Source organism: Quercus lobata, chromosome 8 (assembly GCF_001633185.2).
Source record: "Quercus lobata isolate SW786 chromosome 8, ValleyOak3.0 Primary Assembly, whole genome shotgun sequence".
NCBI classification, from domain to species: domain Eukaryota; kingdom Viridiplantae; phylum Streptophyta; class Magnoliopsida; order Fagales; family Fagaceae; genus Quercus; species Quercus lobata.
The window spans coordinates 2,678,259-2,697,984 of record NC_044911.1 but is presented as its reverse complement, the minus strand read 5'-3'; the positions used below and the strand labels follow the sequence as shown (position 1 = coordinate 2,697,984).

At 35.3% G+C, this 19,726-nt stretch overlaps 2 protein-coding genes across 3 annotated transcripts; one reads left to right on the top strand and one right to left on the bottom strand.

Moving 5' to 3' along the window:
* The first annotated feature begins 3,715 nt into the window (after window positions 1-3,715).
* LOC115954458 (protein YELLOW LEAF 1, choloroplastic-like) lies at window positions 3,716-8,719 on the top strand. The gene is made up of 5 exons (XM_031072313.1): window positions 3,716-3,973; window positions 6,049-6,117; window positions 6,383-6,591; window positions 7,630-7,699; window positions 8,300-8,719. Exons 2-5 carry the CDS (start codon window positions 6,066-6,068, stop codon window positions 8,494-8,496), a joined length of 528 nt encoding a protein of 175 aa, XP_030928173.1. The 5' UTR covers window positions 3,716-3,973; window positions 6,049-6,065; the 3' UTR covers window positions 8,497-8,719.
* Window positions 8,720-9,508: 789 nt separating this feature from the next.
* LOC115955387 lies at window positions 9,509-17,741 on the bottom strand. Of its 2 annotated transcripts, none has more exons than XM_031073499.1 (10): window positions 17,489-17,741; window positions 15,216-15,587; window positions 14,788-14,936; window positions 13,117-13,847; window positions 11,543-12,957; window positions 10,809-10,888; window positions 10,594-10,686; window positions 10,442-10,515; window positions 10,069-10,195; window positions 9,509-9,829 (listed from the first exon to the last, which is right to left on the bottom strand). In XM_031073499.1, exons 2-10 carry the CDS (start codon window positions 15,289-15,291, stop codon window positions 9,746-9,748), a joined length of 2,829 nt encoding a protein of 942 aa, XP_030929359.1. In that variant the 5' UTR covers window positions 15,292-15,587; window positions 17,489-17,741; the 3' UTR covers window positions 9,509-9,745. The 2 variants fall into 2 exon arrangements, with proteins under 2 accessions (XP_030929359.1, XP_030929358.1); XM_031073498.1 differs by having other exon boundaries at window positions 15,495-15,587.
* Between the last annotated feature and the right edge of the window lie 1,985 nt (window positions 17,742-19,726).

Here is a 19,726-nt window from a genome sequence, read left to right as displayed (position 1 = left end):
CTATTTACCCAGGGAGTTTGTCACCAACAGTGCATCACTTTCAATAATGATGTCTTTTAATCTGAGGTCCCAAGCGAGCACCACACCTTCCTCAACTGCCTTTGCCTCAGCTTCCAAACCACCCAAAGGCTGCCCAAACTTCTTACTCAGTGCCCCCATTATTTCGCCCATTTCATTTCTGATAACCACCCTGACACCACAGCACTTGATATCATCAAACGTATCTCCATCAGTGTTAACTTTGTACCAACCCGGTTTTGGTGGCCTCCACACTACCGCATCAAGTGTAGTAGTTTTTTATGCACACATGTTTGCTACTTGGTATTCCTTTAAATATTTTGTGGCTTCCTTCACAATCATCTCATGGCTTTTGAATTGTCCACCATGTCTCACTTAGTTTTTGTTGTTCCATAGTCCCCGTACAGTAGTTGCAAACAAATCCCAGTTAACCCCTACACTCTATCTTTGATTTCCCACACAATGTCAATGAAATCACTTGGGGGGTCATGAAAATAAGGGAGTTTTAACCTGGTACCACACCACACAGCCTCAGCCATTCTGCAGCTCCACAAGGCGTGCCTTGACAATTGCCCTAACCCACACATATCACACCCCCCATCCTTGCCAATTCCATGTGCTTTCAGGCGAAGTTTTGTGGGCAGTATATTTTTACATGCTCTCCAAAAAAGATGTTTGATTTTGTTTGGACAGTTCAAACGCCATACAATCCTCCAAATATCCCTCTACGCCCTTCTACTTTCAGCACTTTTTGGGCCACATTGTATGCGCTTTTAACTGTGAATCTTCCATTAGAGGTCCAAGCCCATATAAGGGAGTCTTCTGGTAGTCCAGCACTGATAGGAATACTCAGATTCAGTTCAGCCTCATGAGGAAGGAACGTGTTTCTTACTTTCCCCACATCCTAACCCCTCCTATCTATGTACACCAAACTCGACACCATCTCCAAGCTCGAGTGCGCACCAACTGGGCTTGTCACTTTGAAGGATTCCAAGGACAGAATCCACCTATCGTCCCAAATCCATACCCCTTCCCCATTTCCTATGCACCATCTAGACCCTCTGTCAACCACCTTTTTCATTGTCCATATGCTTCTCCACGTATAGGAAGGCTTACTTCCCAACTCCGCCTCACTAGCCACACTATTCGGGAAATATTTCGCTTTGAGCACTCTATGGACTAGAGAATTTGGATTTTGCTGCATTCTCCACCATTGTTTTGCTGTCCATATGCTTCTCCACGCATAGGAAGGCCTACTTCCCAACTCCACGTCACTAGCCACACTATCCGGGAAATATTTCACTTTGATCACTCTATGGACTAGAGAATTAGGATTTTGTTGCATTCTCCACCATTGTTTAGCAAGTAGCACCAGATTGAAGGCTTTTAAGTCCTTAAATCCCATTCCTCCTTCCGCCTTTGGTGTGCATAACATCTCCCATGAGATCCAAGCCATTTTCCTTTCCCTATCTTTTTGGCCCCACCAAAAGTTCCCCATTATTAGGGAGTTCAGCTCTTTGCACAATGTATCCGGGAGTTTGAAACAAGAAAGAAGCTTACCCTTTTAACTAGCTATTTTCCCCCCTACTTGGTCCTTGATTCGATTGAAAGCCTTTCTTTTTCCCCTCCCCACACTCGATGGTAGCCCTAAGTACTTTTCATGGTGCTAAACAACTCTAGCCCCAAACTTCTCCTTCACATATTCCTTTATCTCCTTGCTAGTGTTCTTGCTAAAATAGAGAGAGGTTTTTCCTTTATTGAGTTTTTGCCCTGAATCCCCTTCATAATCCTCAAATACTTTTAAAACCCCATCACATTCCTCCCTCGTGGCTCTACAAAACACTATGCTATCGTCGACAAACAATATACGGGTAATGCTTCGAGCTCTTCTACTAATTGCAATCCCCTTTAAATGCCCCCCCCCCCCTTTCCTTCTTTTTGATCATCGTCGATAGACCTTTAGCACACAACAAGAACAAGTAGGGAGATATAAGGTCACCTTCACGTAGCCCCCTTGATGGAGTAATTTTCCCTTTTAGTTCTCTTTTGACCGTACTAGCAAGAGAAATAATTGATTATTAAAAGAGTTAGGGAGATGGGTTGATAATAACATAAAGAGTAAAACTAAAGAGAAGATAGACCTTAGCAAAGCCATAAAAAAGAATGAAGTGATCATAATGAGAAAATAACAAAGATGATTTTGATAGGATCGAAAAGGAAGATGAATGAATATGAGCGGGCCTGAGTTGATGAATGAAATGTGGTCTCACATGAAAACATCCAACAGAGACTATAAAGTATGGACTCCACTCCCTCCTAAGAATAACACATGGATACTATTATCATAGTAATGTTTTTCTTAACTGTTGTTAGACAAACGTAGGAAGAACAAATGTTAAATGTTCAAATTTGGCTTAAGCTTGAACTAAGCTTACAAATTATGTTTGAGTTTGAGCTTGTCATATAATCCAAAAGTTTGAGCTCAAAATCAAGCTAAAACTCAAGCTCAATATCAAGTTTTTAAGCTCAAAATCTAATACAAGTACATTATCAATACCATATTAAGCACATTATCAAATTCATTTGGTTTTAAACATGTGGTCTCAACTTCCAAATAATTAAAGACTTAGTAAATATGAGTTTATTTTTCAAGTTCATATCAAACTTATTGCCAAACACATAAATCACCTTAAGCTTATAACTTATTGTTCACGTGCCTCTTCATGAATATCTTTTTTTTTTTTTTTTTTTTTTTTTTTTTTTTTTTTTTTTTTCTTTTTTTTTTTTTTTTGCTTGGGCTCAGCTCATTTGTTAAACAAGTCTAAAATTAAGGCTCAAACTTAACTGATTTATGAACAAACAAACAAACTTTTCATTGAACCTAACCCGAACTATTTATGAACAGTTTGGTTCATTTATAGCCCTAGGAAGAAACCTTCTCTTCTTTTTCTCTTCTTTTTTTTTTTACAAAATTCTATTGTATGTAAATGAAGACACGTGGAACTTCATTGCTCCAAGTTTATAGAAACCAATTATGCAAAGAAAATTCCTAGACAAAATAAGACAGCTAGGAATTTTTGTTTTACGTAAACAAAACAAGCAAGGTAAAACACTAAAACTTGATACTCTCCTTTTCTTTTCTTTTTGGTTGCTTCTTTTTCTTTGTCAAGGAGCTTTCACCACAACCAAATTAATTAAAGAATCATTTTTTTGAGAACACAATTAATTAAAGAGTAGATTTTTTAGCCCATAGACAAATCCATTGCTAATAGGTTTCAATTAACTTAACTGGTAAAATTCATTGTCATCAAATAAAAGATTTAGGATTTGAATCCCAACCACACCCAAAACCGATTAACGTTTTAGCCTAATGATAAAAGCAATTATTACGAAATAAATATCATAGATTGAAATTTTATTTATTTACCGAGAAAAAAAAATCTTTAAATAAATGTTATAGTAACAAAATTATAGTTTATACTTAAAAATTAATCAACGTCTTAATCTGATGATAAAAAGCACCATTAAAGGCGGGTTGAAACTCTATCTCAAAAAAAAAAAAAAAGCCTATTTACGTCTTGACTTAATTGGGCTCAACAATGGACATTATATACTCACTCCCAACCCAACTAGAAGTTCAGCCCAATTACTTGGTCTATAGCCCAATTAAATAAAATAATTACTACCCAAAAATTAATAAACCGTCATCACTGTCCTTGACTCCTTGAAAATCCGATTATTTCCCACATCCTTTCATTCCTTGTTTGGTTAACGAGAAACTACGAGAAAACAGAGAGAGAGAAAACCGAACCCAGGACATCTTGTCTTAGATTTCTCTCATATAAAACAACACCCACCTCCCAATTTGTGGCCTTGTTCCAGTATTCAGCTTTCTCAGGGCTCTCCGTGCACAGAGCCAACTCTGAGGCCAGCAAAAGCCACGATTTTACACGAGGTAAATCTCTCTTTTTCTCTGTTATGTTAACAATTTACGGGCTTATTATGTGAATTTCTTAAAGTTTCTTTCTTTCTTAGTAATTTCTTCTCTTTCTTTCTCTATGTGTGTTGTATGTGCACTGTGTTTCTGGGTTTTTGCGGTGGCTCAATAAAGGATTAAGGGTAGAAAGTTGTACCCTTTATAGAAATGTTGATAACAGAACAATTTAGCAGTAATTTTATTTTATTTTTCATTTTTTGGGTGGAAATTTCTGTCATGTACACATCTATGGCTTTTGTTGTCATGTACAAATCTATGGCATTTGCTTTAAACTATTTAATACTATATAATTACCTCATTGTTCTGTTCTTGTCATGTCAATCCCTTGTTTCCTAATCTCTCTATATGATAAGTTTAGGGAGACAACATTTTTCACAGTTGTTGTTATTAGCGCATAATAAGTTTAGGGGCACAACATTTTAAACAAGTGATGTTGCTCTAATCATGTTAGCTGTTTTGAACAGTGTTGTCCCCAGTATTACCGATTTACGTTATCTTTATTATCCATTAGATTCTTGTTAATGTTTAGAAATTGTGATATTTTGCCGCTGCTCACGAAGGGAAATCCATTGATTTTTTGAGATTAAAGCATTTGATTATGTGCTTGTGTTTGAGCTCGAGCTCAAGAGCCTGATATTGAGCTTTAGGTTTTAGAATTTTTGACAAGCTCGAGTTCAAAAAAATTTTGTAAGCTTAAGCTTCAGCTTGATCTTGAGCTGAGTTTGAACTTTGAACAAGGCTTTTGTTTTTTTTTTTTTTTTTTTTTTTTTTTTTTTGGTTGTTGCTGTTGTTGTCAAGCCGAGCTCTGCCATTCACTACTTGGCCTGGCTTGTGCTTAAATACAGCCCTAGTTCTCCGTATATTTCTCTTTTTTCCTGTGTTTTCTTGGCAACCAAACGGAGCATGATCAAGAGTTTGGAATAAAGTTTTTTGCTTTTTGTGCTAGAATATTTTCATCTTTATGTTCTTTTTTTTTTTTTTTTTTTTTTTTTTTGGGTTATGTATTAGGATTTTTGTTATCAAAAAATAATATTGTAGGACTCTAAATTATTTGTTTCTTTATTGTTGGAATGGGTTATCAATGCTGAGCTTATGTTTCAGGTTAATTGTGTGATTGAGTATTTGGGTTTTCTATTTTGGGGTCTGAGAGATTGTTTCGAATCTTTTGATTCAATTTTTATCTCAAACAAGAGCAAGGGTTTTCTCATACTATAGCATTCGAATAAAAGGCAACCTTTTCTAGTGTTAAGTTCTGAGTTTTCTTTAGGAACACAGAGATATGAGTGTTATTTTACCAATTGGCACTTGGCAGTTTGAACTTAGGAACATTCAAATGAACTTGCGGGCAATTATTTTTTCCAGTTGATTTGTGTGATTTACAGCTCTCATGACACCTCAGAAATTAAAATTTATTGATTTCTGTGCTTTGCACATTATCACATGGGTTTTTTTATTTGAATGTGGAATATGCAAAAGTTGAGAGCTTTCAAAGTGTTTGACTATTAGAAAGCCTTGATTTTATGACAATGAGTAATGATGTTATTCATATCTCCTCTCTTTTTCATTTGTAAGTTTACACGCACAGTTCAGTTTTGAAACCAAAATTTAATCCAAGCTTGATGCGATTAGTCATGTATAAGGGTGCAGGACAAATACTGTCCCTATGCATAGACAACTCTTACTGCTGTATGACCTTTGCTTCCCTTTTTTTGAAATGCATTAATTCTATTTTATATGAATTTTATAGTAATGATATTTTTTTTCATATCACAAGCAATCTTAGGGAAAATAAAATTGTTTGTGTGTGTCTGATTGGTGTATAACATTTGGAACAAAAGCTTACCATTTTGGATCATTGGATTCCAGATACAAATACATAGGATACCCAGTTTAAGATTTATCATGATGTCTTTTATGTTTCTTTTTCCCACTGTTAATTCCATCAGTATTTTAACTCTTAATTTATTCGATGATTTTATTTGATTCTTGTCATTGGATAAATTCTGCTCTAATGCATGCTACTATTTTTGCAGGTGGTTGTGGAATCAAGATGTTGATGTTGACTGCAAATACTGTTGCCACCCAACCTCAATTACTACTAGGTATATATGATGACTACCTTCATGTAATCTAGCTATTAAGTGCAATGAGTTAGTATGCGTTCTTTGTTTGCTAAAGGTGCAAAATAGGGTGTTCTTTTTCTTTTTCTTTTTTTAAACCTAAGTTAGATGATATAATAAATGACTAGAAAATAAGAGACAGAGAGACAGAGAGAGACAGAGAGAGGGCTTTCAATTTTTTAAAGAAATAACTTCCTGCATGCTTGATTTTAACAATGCTACTTAACTGTTATTTATTTATATGCAGTAAAAACAGAGGTGCATAATAAGCATACTGGATGCAATCCAATGAAAGTGTTCATGTCATTTCAACACAATGGAAAAACAAGCTCACTTAAGGTTGCAGAACCTGGACCGCTAGGGCTTGGTGCCCAAATTTTGACTATTAATAGTAGAAGACTTATCATGCATTCTAGCCAAACGCAGTCTGCTTCTGTTATTTGTCAGTCTGCTTTGGTAAGTTTATTCTTTCATATCTGCAGTTACTTGTCATCTATGCCTTTCGTGCCTAATACTGTGATAGATCTTTCTCATCTAATTTCAATTATTTGTTCAACCTAAATCCTATAGGTTATACATTTGTTAGAATGTTAAAATAGTGAGCAGTAAATTTTACCTTTGAATTTGATTCATTGTTACTGGGAAATGTCATTGACCTTCATTTGGATGAAGGAACTGGGCTGGCAAATATTCTTTAGATGTTTGGAACTTGGTTCCTTTATTTTGATGGTGGAAATTGTGGAGGCACGATACAACTTTTGGGGGCTCAATTGCTCACATTGTTTCCTCAATCTTTATTTTATTGGTCTCGTAAATGGGGGCCTTACTAATAGTTCCATCCCTGAATTTATGAGAGTCCTTTTACAAATACCTCTTCGTTGTAATTCTTTAGGTTTCACTTCTGTACATGGAATTGTCTCTCTTTTAGTATAATTTTATTACTTATCAAAAACAATTGTTACCTTTATATCACAATTCAACATTTTCTAACATGCATCAGTGAGATTATGACCTTTTGCATGAAGATTGAAGGTATTGCCCCATTAGAGCCCTTTTATGGTGAGCCTAAGTTCCAGAGCTTTCCAGGGATCATTATGTGCTTGATTTTTTTTAAATTTTAATTTCACTTAAGAGTTGTCTTAGAATCAGTTACTAACCAGCTGGTTAGGAATTTTTCTGAACACATTCTCTTTATGCTTTCAATAGTAAAGCTGATCTGTGACATTAGGATTATGCTGCTACTCCTTTTTCTTGCAATCTAGTTATGTTATGCATCATCCTCTAATGAAAAACAAAGAACAACAGTCAGAAAATCCTGATAATTTTATCAAATTATAAATGAAGTTATGGTACATGCATCCACAAACAGTCATGGACACCTTTTGTGCTTTATTATTCATAGATGCATGGAAATCACAGTCAGAAAAGCTTTTATCTTGATATTTGTCTCTCTATTATTTGTGTTTGAAACGTTGACTCTGGTTACTTCTGCAGAATGCAAGATGTGGTGCCGAGCAAACTCAAACAGTTACACGCGAGGCTCCAACAATTACTCACATTCCTGGTAATAGCTATTTCCTAGTATCAATAATTAGTCAAACTATATTCAATGCATTAAAGGAATTCCTTTAGCTAGCCAGACCCAGAACTGCCTGCCTTAGGTCATGGGTGGGTGCGTGTAGCTAGGCGCAGTGGCATAGCAATACCCTTGGTTGCTCTCAATTCATCCAGTCCAACTTTGAAAGTTATCTCCTTTTCTGCTTTTGTATTTGCTAAAATGGATTCTTGGTACTTCTCATTGTTCCTTTTCTCAGCTCCTTGCTGTAACTGAGAATGTTGCTTCAAGGATTCCTTTGTGAGATCCATTAAATGGTGCTTGTATTACTCTTTTCATTTTAACAAATGTCAAATGAGTTCTTTTTGAAGTTTAATTTTAGGAACCAATTCATAATTTTGCCTGTCCTTAGTAACCAATGTCTGTTGCCAATCCATTAATCATAGCTTTGCACTTCCTATTTTGTGTAATCCTCTTTATCAGTTTATAGTATGGGGTTACTTACATTTTCACTTGCAGAATACATATAAATGCATCTTGACTTTTGCTTTATTTTTGAAGTTGTCTGAGATTTGATAGACGGCATATAACAGTCAACTGAAATTTCAGGGAAGGAAAAATCTCCACAACTTGATGATGGTGGGTCTGGATTCCCACCCCGTGATGATGGTGATGGTGGCGGTGGAGGCGGTGGAGGTGGTGGCAATTGGTCAGGTGGATTCTTCTTCTTTGGTTTTCTTGCCTTTCTAGGATTCTTGAAGGATAAGGAAAGTGAGGGGCCATATCGCGATGAGAGGAGAAGATGAAAGAATGATCGGATGTCATCACTAGTTTTGGAGGCAATTCACATTGTAGCTTTAAGCTTATTGCGCTGTATTCTTTCTGTATCACTTTTGCCATCCTAAAAATGGGTGTGCTTAAGTTTAACATGCCTACTCTAAATGGTTTTACTTCTTTATATATAGAAAAGATAAGCTTGAGTTTTACTTGCCTATTGACAGTGCTTATAAGAGCAGAAATTCGTATCGACGTGGTGTTTGATTTTCAAGAACCAACATAAATTCTTAGTTGATCAATTACCTCACTTTTTTTTCCCTTTCAGCAATACATTCGAACAAATATGAAGATTACTTGCAGAAGATTAGTTTGATCATTTTTCTGTATTAAGTTATTAACCTCCAAAGAATGATTAATTTTTACAAATGTGAATACTGAATACGAGAGGAAACATTGTCACTTGTCAGTGTTTTTTTTTTTTTTTTTTTTTTTTTTTTTAGATTTTTAACCAATAACATTCATTTCTAATAATAATTATCATCAAATCAATCAATGTAAATATTTAGTTCAAAAATTCAGCCAAAACAATCTAATCATCAATTGTGTGCTTCATGTTGACCCCCAAGCAAGCTAAATTGGACTCTCTCTCTCTCCAACTGTACCAATGAGATGTGGTATAGGAAGACTACTCAATTCAAGAAGGATATTAGCAGGGTGTAAGACCCTTTAATCTTTAGTCACCAGGTTATGTCTTCTTACACCTAATTAATACATTCGATTGATTATTCCATCAAATGTTATACTGCTCTACTTCTATCTCAGCAGTTGAAACGGTATTTAGATCAAATTTTCAAGTTTAATTGGCTTTTTAAGTTGTAAACTTATTTGGGATATCTTAAATCCACGAGTACATTATCCTTTTTTTTTTTTACTTTATCCAATTGTTGATCTCAACTAAATTGGGTCTTAGGACGAGGGATGGCTTAGATACACATTTATAGCGACCTGACCCTAAGAAATGTCATCGAACATTGGACAAGGGACCCTTTACTCTAATTATTTCTTTCTTCTTTTGCGCTTTCTCTTGGCCATTCTAAAATAACAAAGTAATGCACGAAACATGTTCATTTGTGCTCTTACAAAGAAAAACGTAGTTATCCCTAATCTGCCTTTGAAGATATACAGGGTTATAAATTAATAACCAGGAAAAAATAACAACCAAAAAACTCAAAACTACATGAATTTTGGAACTACGTCCCTCAAAATTCCAATAACGACTCATTTTGTTGGTCTGGTCCAAGTTGTCTCTGATGTGTCAGTATTCCCATAATAAACCTGCTTCGAGGATTCATCCAAATAAGCCTGAAATTAAGTGATAAGAAACATGAAGAAAATCAGATGTTAGATTAGGACAAGATGGAACTATGCACTTCCTTCTTGATAAAGGGAAGGATTCAAAATACTTGATTTACCACTTGTCAAGTTGTTAAATAACATTAGGATTCATAGCAGTTTGGTAAACTAATTACACTTCCCCCAAAAAAATTAAATACTGTTTTGCCAATTTAGGTTACAGCATATGAAACAATTATCAAATATACCTGCCATCCTGATGGAAGATCTCTTGACAGTTCTATTAAATCCGGCTGCTGGTTTCCATCAGTATGTGCCTTTGTCTTTGCACTTGCTTTGGCTAATTGAGCTCTCCTCCGCTTCACCCGCTCACGCCTGTGTAAAAGTAGAATACCACAACACATGGAATTCAAAGTAAGATAAAATCAACTATATATTAGATGTGTATGCAAGAATGTGCGTGTGTATAAGAGAGAGAGAGAGAGAGAGAGAGGCAAAAGGAGGACAAGAAAAAAAACAAGTACATTTATAGTTCATTAAAACTAAGTAACAATACAATTCCTAGGTGTTGCACATTGACCTAAGAATATCATGATTAAAATGGGTTTTAGGACCTCATACCAATCCCCACCAAGAGGCTGAAAATTAGCATTATCTTTGGCCTCTCCACTAGCAATTTGCCGTGCATGCCATTGCTGCAATCAAAGGAACACATTTAGAACCAAAAAAGGCCAATATCATAGTTAAAGTAAAAGAAGATCCACCCTGCAGACCTCTATTTCCCTCTGTCGCTTCCTCTCTAAGATCTCGTAAGGATCTTCAGGCTCTTTCTCATCCTCAAGCAACTCCTCTTTTGCTGCCTTCCACTGATAAAATGATTAAATAAAGTATAAGAGTCCATAAAAAGAGAAGTGTTCAGAAAAGGAGGTGGAATAAGCATTCATGAGATGAATGCATCTTAAGAATAAATTAAAAGGAAAAACAATACCTTATCCACCAAACTGGATACTTTTTTATTAGACCTCAAGGAAGGAGCTGCTGCAATTGACCGCTTTTTATTACGCAAAGCTGATGAAGAGAAAAGAAGTCTTGAGTATTTTTACAAATACAGGTTGAACCACACAGGTGCAGGTGTTTACCAAATACTTAACCACAGTAAGAACACTGAATAATTAAGAGTTTACGAGAATGTAGATATTAAGTGAGAAAAACTGAAATCAAGATAAACAGCTTGTCATTCATGTATCAAACATGCAATGTGTGATGTCCAACAACCAACCCCAAATATGGCATGAACTTCCCAAATGTAAGAGAGAAGATAATTTGACAAGTAAATAAATCTAAGCATTAAGTCATATGCCCCACAATCTGGACATAGCATGGAATATTTATCAGTATAACATTGACATGGATACAGACGCCATCAATAGCATCATTTAAGGTATGAAAAAGAATTGTGATTGCACAATATAATTGAAGGTTTGTACAAGTTCAATAAATCTCTACTAAGCAGTAATCATACTGTAATATAAATTTAGTTAGTAAATAGATCCTTATCGACTGTAACTTAACTAACTCATAACCACATAAGTGTCCCAGTAAATTACAGTTATAAATTTTAGGATAATCATTTGGGATCTGATAAATCAGCCCTAACTAAGCTAGTGACCTGTGATGAAAGACAGGAAAAATAATAATAAACAAGGCACTCAATAACATTACCTTTAGATTGGACCTTGTTACCCACTGATGTGGCAGCAACGGTATCAGTTGGTGGCACAGAAACACTCTCTTTTACTGAAGTGGTTGCAGGAGCTTGGATAGTAGCTGATGTAGAAGGAACCTCTATGGATGCCTTATTGGTCTCAGTCTCACCACCGATAGCAGAACTATTTACATTCAAATTTAATGATGAATTATGCCCTACTTCCATGAAGGGGTCAACAGATACAATTTGTTCAGATGGGAGTGTGTCATAGCTAACAGGAGCTGACACACTCTGAAATAAAGTGGCCTCGACACCACCACTACCAACAGGGACAGAAGGTACTGTTCCATCTTGAAACTGATAATAAGCTACAGGCTCAACAGAGTTAACAATGACAGCAGTGTCACTATATGTAGTAGGAACTGTGTCATAGTAAATTGGTGCATGGGACACGGCAACTTGAGATCCTTCAGCTTGTCCGTATAAACTGCTGCTTGGCACTTGAGCAACTGTATGTCCATGATATTCAAAACTAGAATCTGGATACAATAAATTGTATTGATCAGTATAAGAAATCGGTTGCCTGGTCTCTGTGTAGGATGGGAGAGGAGGATATGAGGGTTCAGGAGGCTCATCAGGCGGAGGTGGAGGAATATGTTCATTATCAGGCGGGGGTGGAGGAATATGTTCATTGTCAGGTGGGGGTGGGGGAATCCACTCATCATCTGGAGGAGGTGGAACAGTAAACCCATCCTCTGAAATCAAGGATGGGATTTCAGCAGGTGGATTCTGAATTAGATGCTCAGGAGGAGCAAAATCTACAGGGTTCAATGCAAGCACTGTATTTGTGTTGCCTGAAGAAGTTGCATCTTCAACTTCCATGTCCACATCCATGTCAACATCTTCTGCAGCATTAAACCCATGCTTGTGAGTTGATTCATCACCTAATTGAGCCCCATTGACTTGTTCACTAACTTCTGCACCACTTCCTAAACCTCTGGTTGGTGATCCAAATGAAGAAACATGCTCAGCATCTACAAAAGGCACCTTATCACATGGATCTTTCTGGTCTCCTGTTGATGCGTCTACATAAGGAGCAACATCAGACTGTTCAGAAGTAGAAAGAACATTTTTATTTTCAGTTCCATCTGCTTCAGAATCATAACCCATGCTTTCGGGCAATTTGTCCTTTCCACTGAAGGTAGAGACATGAGTTGCCTCAGTTGCTTCCATATGTGCAGATACAGCAATCTTGTAAATTTCATCATTAATCGCACTTTCCAGCCGTTTAAGCTGCTTTTCAGAATGCACCCAAAATGGAAGCAAAGATGAGCCATAGGATGAAAGTGATTTCAAATCAGAAAGTCTGATCTCAATTTCCCAAATATACTTCGATATTAAGTCCTGACCCTGTAGGTGGTCATTGGACCTGAAACATATACTTCACTTGTTAGAATAAACAAAAACAAAACAGGAAGGAGCAGGAATGACTAGGAATTCAGAAATCTTCTCTTTTAAATATATATATATATATATATATATATACACCTAGAATCAAATAATTAAAGGTAAAGTAGGGATGCCTTACCCTTGAAATGACTTCAATCTCTCTAACAAACACTCACTTTGTTTCACAAGAAAAGAATGATCAACCGCTGGTTCATGTGTGTACTTCTCAGAACCAGCTCCCAATTCTCTTGAGTTGATAACAGTGCTCCAACTTGAATCCTTCCAAGCTTCAGTTTTGTATGCTTGACTGCAATCATCCGTCTGGTATGTATGCCCATACACTTCTATCCCATGAGGAATCATATTGGCATCCATTGTCCCTTGAAATAGGTGGGCAGCAGAAGAACCATCTAATATCGCACTTGAAGTGATGTCAGACTCTTCTACAACCACAGGAGCAGTCTCTGCTATTTCAGTAATAGTAGGGGTTGTCTGACCATTGGTCAATCCAGTCGCCCCAGCCAAAACATCAGGCACTTCCCATGACGTCTCTCCAGTTTCGGTATTCCAGTAATAATAGCGATTACTCTCCTCATGCATCACTATCTTCCAGCCTAAAGTAACATCACTGATAACTTGTACATCAGAAGTTTCAGAAATAGAATTTTGTTCTGTCAAATCCATTTCTTGTTGTAAATCAGCTGATATTGTAGGATCAATTTCTCTTTTATCACTGCCCTCCAGATTGAGGGAAACATCAGGTAGAACAGACTCCCTCTCCTTTTCCTCCTGTTTGACCTTCTGACCAATAAGGTCTTCATCAACACTGACATCCACGTCTTTATGATCTTCATCAAGTGAATGCTTAACCTGAAAATGAAACATGCCCTTAGCAATCAAGTAAAAAAATTTGCAATGGCAAAGCATTCCATTAAGTAAAGCCAAAAAAAAAAAAAAAAGGCCAAGCTTCTCCTTAAACAGTATGCACCTAACTAATATAGGCAGTTTTCCCTTGGGTGAAGCATATGAAACTTTTTTTTTATCCATGACCAATTGAACAGACCAGTAACATTTGACAAAATTTGAACACTAAAATAAACTAATAACGTCATACTAAAATATTCTATTGGCTGATATCCAAATTGTAGGCATCACATAAGCAATTCCTGGAAGGTGCGGATTAACTAAATGAACAGAAAAAATTACAATTAGGAGAATTTAAAATCTTTGTAAAAATCACCCAAATTTTCCATGGAAGAATCTATTGGGTAGCATAACATTAGGAAAATGCAGTAACCATATCTGTGGTTATTAGAGTTTAGGATAAAGATCAGTTAGCTTTTAAAACATAATTAAGCAATGGACATTCTTTTCCTTTCTTTATTTAAGTGGTAACTTATACACACACCCGGTGTGTCTTAAACTCACAACCTCACCCTCCACCTTGCTCTTACCTCAGAAAGAAGTGCCTTTTGAGCTAGAGATCATTAGCAATGGATGTTCTAATACTGTCATAAATTCATAATAGCTCAAATTTGTAAATCTAATAAAATAAACAAAAGCTCCAACAACCACTGATGTGAATTGGATTTTAACATACAGCAATACTCTTTGCATGTGTGTGTGTGGAGAGAGAGACAGAGAGAGAGAGAGAGAGAGATAATACAATGGTATATAGGAATCATAAATGAGCTAAGACTAATAGCCATTCTGCTCAAGAGAGCTTGCTATGAGGGTTTTCCTTCACTCATGGGAAGAACCAAACAGCAATCCTTCAGTGGACAAAAATGGTAAAGAGTCCATTAATTACCTCATCAGTAGGTGAGGAGCTTTCCACTCTGGCAAGATTTAGTCCTTTACTTGGTTCCTCATCATGATTAAGCCCTTTATTTGGTTCCTCATCAAATTCTTCATCACTATATTGCCCAAGCAATTGCAGAGGATTAGGTGGTTGCTGACCTGAAAAGAAAATACTAGCATGTCAGAAACTTCCAATATCGTTAATCGTCTACTTATTATAAAAATTATATCTGAAATTAAACAAACAGATGCCAGGAATATTCAAGTAAATATAAAAAAGATTGCTCTCAACGTCAGGGAAGACAAAAGGTTGTGTAAAAAGGCACAAATTAAAATTCAACATGAACATTTATGATCCTATTCGTCCCAGCCACCTGTTACACATTGGATAAAACTGTCAGTGGGGCAAAAAGCAAATAAAGCCAGAGACATACGAACCGATAGAACAAAATTTCTGTCGAAACCTCCAAAATGCTTCGATGCTGCCAACAAGGGCACAACGATTGGGAGACATTCATAATTTCACATTGGCAGGGCCCGAACTGATCTGAGATGAATGCTCCCAAGACCACAGCCACCCTACAGTCTGAAAACAATTTCTTGGGGGCAAACAACATAACAAGTCTTGTACATATAGTTCCATATTTCCACCAAAACAATGTTGAGCACTCAATTCCTTTCTACATAGTCCTTTTGAAGAAAACCGACGGAACCCACCTGAAGAAGTTGGTGACTTGGGTAACCCATCACGATGTTTCGAATCTTTATCACCTCCAACTTCATCATGTTCAGTGGAGCCACCCAAATCTCCTAGGAAAGCCAAAAAAATTAGTGCAAAATTAAAAGGTCTATTTTTCCTGTACACAAACCAGTGAAGTTTCTTAATTACCAAAAACATTACAAATCATCACTAGTGACACCAAGTAAACAACTAATACTTAATACAGTAAGTCTTTCAAAACAAACCCACAATTTTTCAAAAGACCACTTCCATTTTTTTTCCTTAAAAGCATGCTTATACAAAGTTATTTCAATACAACTAGGTAACCATCTAGCCATAACCATCTAGCCCTATCAATCTTGTTGATTATTTTGGCATGGACCGCGAATAAAATACAGCACATCACTTCAATTTTCTTAAACAAAACTATCAATTTCAGTACAGAAACCAATATTTCCTTTTTTGCAAGAAATTTTTTCTCTAATCATCTATTTAATAAATGCAAAATGAAAACCTCAAAATTAAAGTTAATTTCATTTCCTCAAAAAGCTAAACATATCAAAAGGCGTATTTCAAATCATTCAGCCCAATCAGACAATTTATGAACATATTGATTGTAAAGCCAATTATAAGTATACTCATGAGGCTTACATAAACACACATGAATTTGATCATAAGCAAAACCCTAAAAATTGAAAAAATCCTAAACACACGCACACTATGAATGCCTTAAAAAAAGAGCTTTACAAAAACCTATATGAATTTGAATAGAAATGAAACACAACAAAGCCACAAACTGAAAATTTGACAAATTATATATAGCAATACACATATATGTACCCTCACATAAGCTTACACATGAGCTTTCCACAAACATATATAAAATTTTATGAGAAACTAAACACTAACAACACCACAAATCAAAAAAATAAAACCAATCCAACATATATACAAATATATATAGCAACACACACTGACATACCCTAAGATAAGCTTACACATGAGCTTTACCAACATATCAGAAACAAAACCCTAACAAAACCACAAGCAGAAATATAGACCAAATCCTATATATATATATATATATATATATATATATAGCAATACACACCTATATGCCTATGATAAGCTTGCCCATGAGCTTTACACGCAAAAAAAAGTATGAATTTTTATCAGAAACGAAACACTAACAGAACACAAACCGAAAAATCAACCAAATACTACATATATACAAATACATATTGAAATACACACCTAAATACCCTATGATAAACTTACAGGTGAGCTTTACATAAACACACATGAATTTTTATTAGAACTTTAAACCACAAAATGAAAAATCAAACAGAATCCAGTACACATTAACATAGCAACATATATATAAGTACACAAAAAACCACAAACCAAAACCCTAACAAAACCACAAACCAAAAAAACCGAAATACAAATGCATAGCAATACACACCTACGTACTAAAATAAGCTTGCACATGAGCTTTACACCAACAAGTAAGAATTTTGATCAAAACCGAAACCACAAAATGAAAAATCAAACAAATCCAACACATATTACACAGCAACATACATACATGCAATTTCATAAAAAACGAAACCCTAACAAAACCACAAACCAAAAAAATCGAAATACAAATGCATAGCAATACACATCTACGTACTAAAATAAGCTTGCACATGAGCTTTACACCAACAAGTAAGAATTTTGATCAAAACCGAAACCGCAAAATGAAAAATCAAACAAATCCAACACATGTTACACGGCAACATAACACATGAAATTTCATCAAAAACGAAACCCTAACAGAACCAAAAACTGAAAGAATCGAATAAATCCTCTTTAAATTTGGTCAGAAACGAAACCCTAACAGAACCACAAACTTCAAAACTTGAAAAAATTATCCTATTTATACACATACATACATACATATATATATATATATAGAGAGAGAGAGAGAGAGAGAGAGAGAGAGTACCAGGGGGTTCCGCGAAGAGATCGAGCTTGACGCGGCGACCGGCGTTGTTGAGAGCGGCGAGGCGGCGCTCTTTTCTCTTCCCCATGGATTTGCTTTTGGTTTCAGAATTCAGACTCTGATCAGAGTATTGTATGCGATTCCAATCTCATACAGTCTTCGTCTTCGCCTTCGTCTTTCGCTTCGGCTTTGGCTTTTTTGCTTTGCTTTGAGGATTTTGGTTTCGTTTCGTTTCGCTGTGAGAGAGAGAGAGAGAGAGAGATAGTGGTGCTTGGTGAAGAGGTGGTTCGGGTTTCTCTACGGTTCGTTATCCGCTGATTCGTACGGGTTCGGCTTCCAAGGCCCAGTTAATTGTTCTAAAAATTGGGCTTCATTGATTTTCTGCTCTTAGAATGGGCCTAATTATAACATAGCTATGAACCGAAATCAAACTGTTTATAAATAGCCCAATTTCAACTTTAAAACATTTGTGCATATTCCTTCATGCATTAGTAAATGACTAAGGGCTCGGTTGTAGAAGTGTTTAAGTATTATCGTTCAATTTTCAGTGTTGTGAAAATATGTCTTTAAATATTATAAAAATATGTGTCAAAAGTGTTATTGTTATTTAAATACTGAAAACTGTTGTTTAAGAGCCATTATCAAACAGGCCCTAAAAGTTGAGCTCAAGTATAAAAGTGTGCTCATAAACAAGTTTATAAATATGAGACTTAGATTAAAATTTATATAATATTAAATGTTTATGTATGAAAATGTTTAAAGTATACTTAAATATATTTGAGATTGGATTTTATAATTTGTGAACAAATTCATAAAATATCAAATTATTATTTCTAATTTATTAATAATATAACTATTTCATTTTATGATAGGTATATATAATATCTAACAATACAAGGTTAGTGAATTTAATTTTAATAAGTACATAACTAAAAAATCATTTTATTCAATTAACTCAAAGAATATAGCTACAATTTATTTGATAATTATAAATATAAATATGTAATAATTTAATATATATTTTAATTATTAATAATTATAATATTTATTTTAAAGGACTAAAACAATTTATTCCTAATGTTTACTATATATAGGTGTGTGGTACAAGAATTTAAATAAGACACATGTGCCACGTGTCATATTAATGGTCGAAGAGTCCATTGCCAAGCCAAGGAGGCCACACACTCAAACAGTAAGGCCACATCAGTGGCACATTACCAGAGGAGATCCTGCTACTGAGAAAAAGTTTTAGAAAGAGGTTAGCCCTAACATGACTGAAGGGGTGGTGGCTGCCCCCCGCATTTAATGCATCCCACCAAACCCCTTACTGCATTTATGTGGAGAAGACCTCTAAACAATGCTGTATTGGCCACTGCAACTCATAAGGGGCTTGGGAAAGTGTCTGATGGGATAAGCACTCAAGTGGTGTAGTGCACAATCAACAAATGGAGAGCCAAGATCATCTAAAAAGAGTTATATAATGTAAGAGACTCTCCAAGGAGAAGGGGTAGAAAATTTGAAGAGAAAACACCATAGCATTAAGAACAGCAGCTGTAATCAGATCTAAGAGAAATAAATTCAAGAACTGCTCGCCTCGGACATTGATTTTTACTTACTCTCTAATCCTCTTTAGCCCACTAAGGTCATTGTCCTTTTGTTGAAATCTAACTTTTTAGTCCACTTTCTACAAATTTATTGTATTGGGTTCTTTAGGTCTTAATCCATTCATCCTTTGGACTTAAGGACTAAAACCCACCCTAACAGCCCTACATTTAACCTTTAAAAAAAATACCATTTTTATAATCTTTTTTGTTGTTGCTGAATTCTATTTTATAATTAGCCTCTCAAGTCTCAACTCTGCTCATAGACCCTTTTTAAAAAAAGTAAAAGTCCTTTTTTTCTAGTTACTATGAATGTTTTTAATTTTCACTTCTATACTTATAGTTGTAAATAATTTAATTCTAAAAATAATTGCCCACCACCACTTCTAAGTTAATTTCTATCACTCTTCTACAGTGAAGAATTTTTTGTATCTTTAAATTTTGATATTTTAATTTCATCATATTATATTCCTTAAATTCTGTTATTGTATTTTTAACTATTTAAAGTGGATTTATTTTATAAATTAAAAAGACGAGACCATCTTTCTTTTTGTAAAGTAAAAAAATAAAACAGTCAAATCCTACTTTTTCCCCCTATATGTAACTGAAGGCTTATTTATGCCACTTGGTTGTTTTTTAT

Coding starts and splice junctions, on each gene's coding strand:
- LOC115954458 (XM_031072313.1), top strand. CDS start 6,066: ATGTTGATGTTGACTGCAAATACTGTTGCCACCCAACCTCAATTACTA. Junction 6,118..6,382: donor CCAACCTCAATTACTACTAG/GTATATATGATG, acceptor ATTTATATGCAG/TAAAAACAGAGGTGCATAAT. Junction 6,592..7,629: donor TTATTTGTCAGTCTGCTTTG/GTAAGTTTATTC, acceptor TTACTTCTGCAG/AATGCAAGATGTGGTGCCGA.
- LOC115955387 (XM_031073498.1), bottom strand. CDS start 17,573: ATGGGGAAGAGAAAAGAGCGCCGCCTCGCCGCTCTCAACAACGCCGGT. Junction 10,687..10,808: donor TATCCAGTTTGGTGGATAAG/GTATTGTTTTTC, acceptor TCATTTTATCAG/TGGAAGGCAGCAAAAGAGGA. Junction 9,830..10,068: donor ATCTTCCATCAGGATGGCAG/GTATATTTGATA, acceptor ACTTAATTTCAG/GCTTATTTGGATGAATCCTC.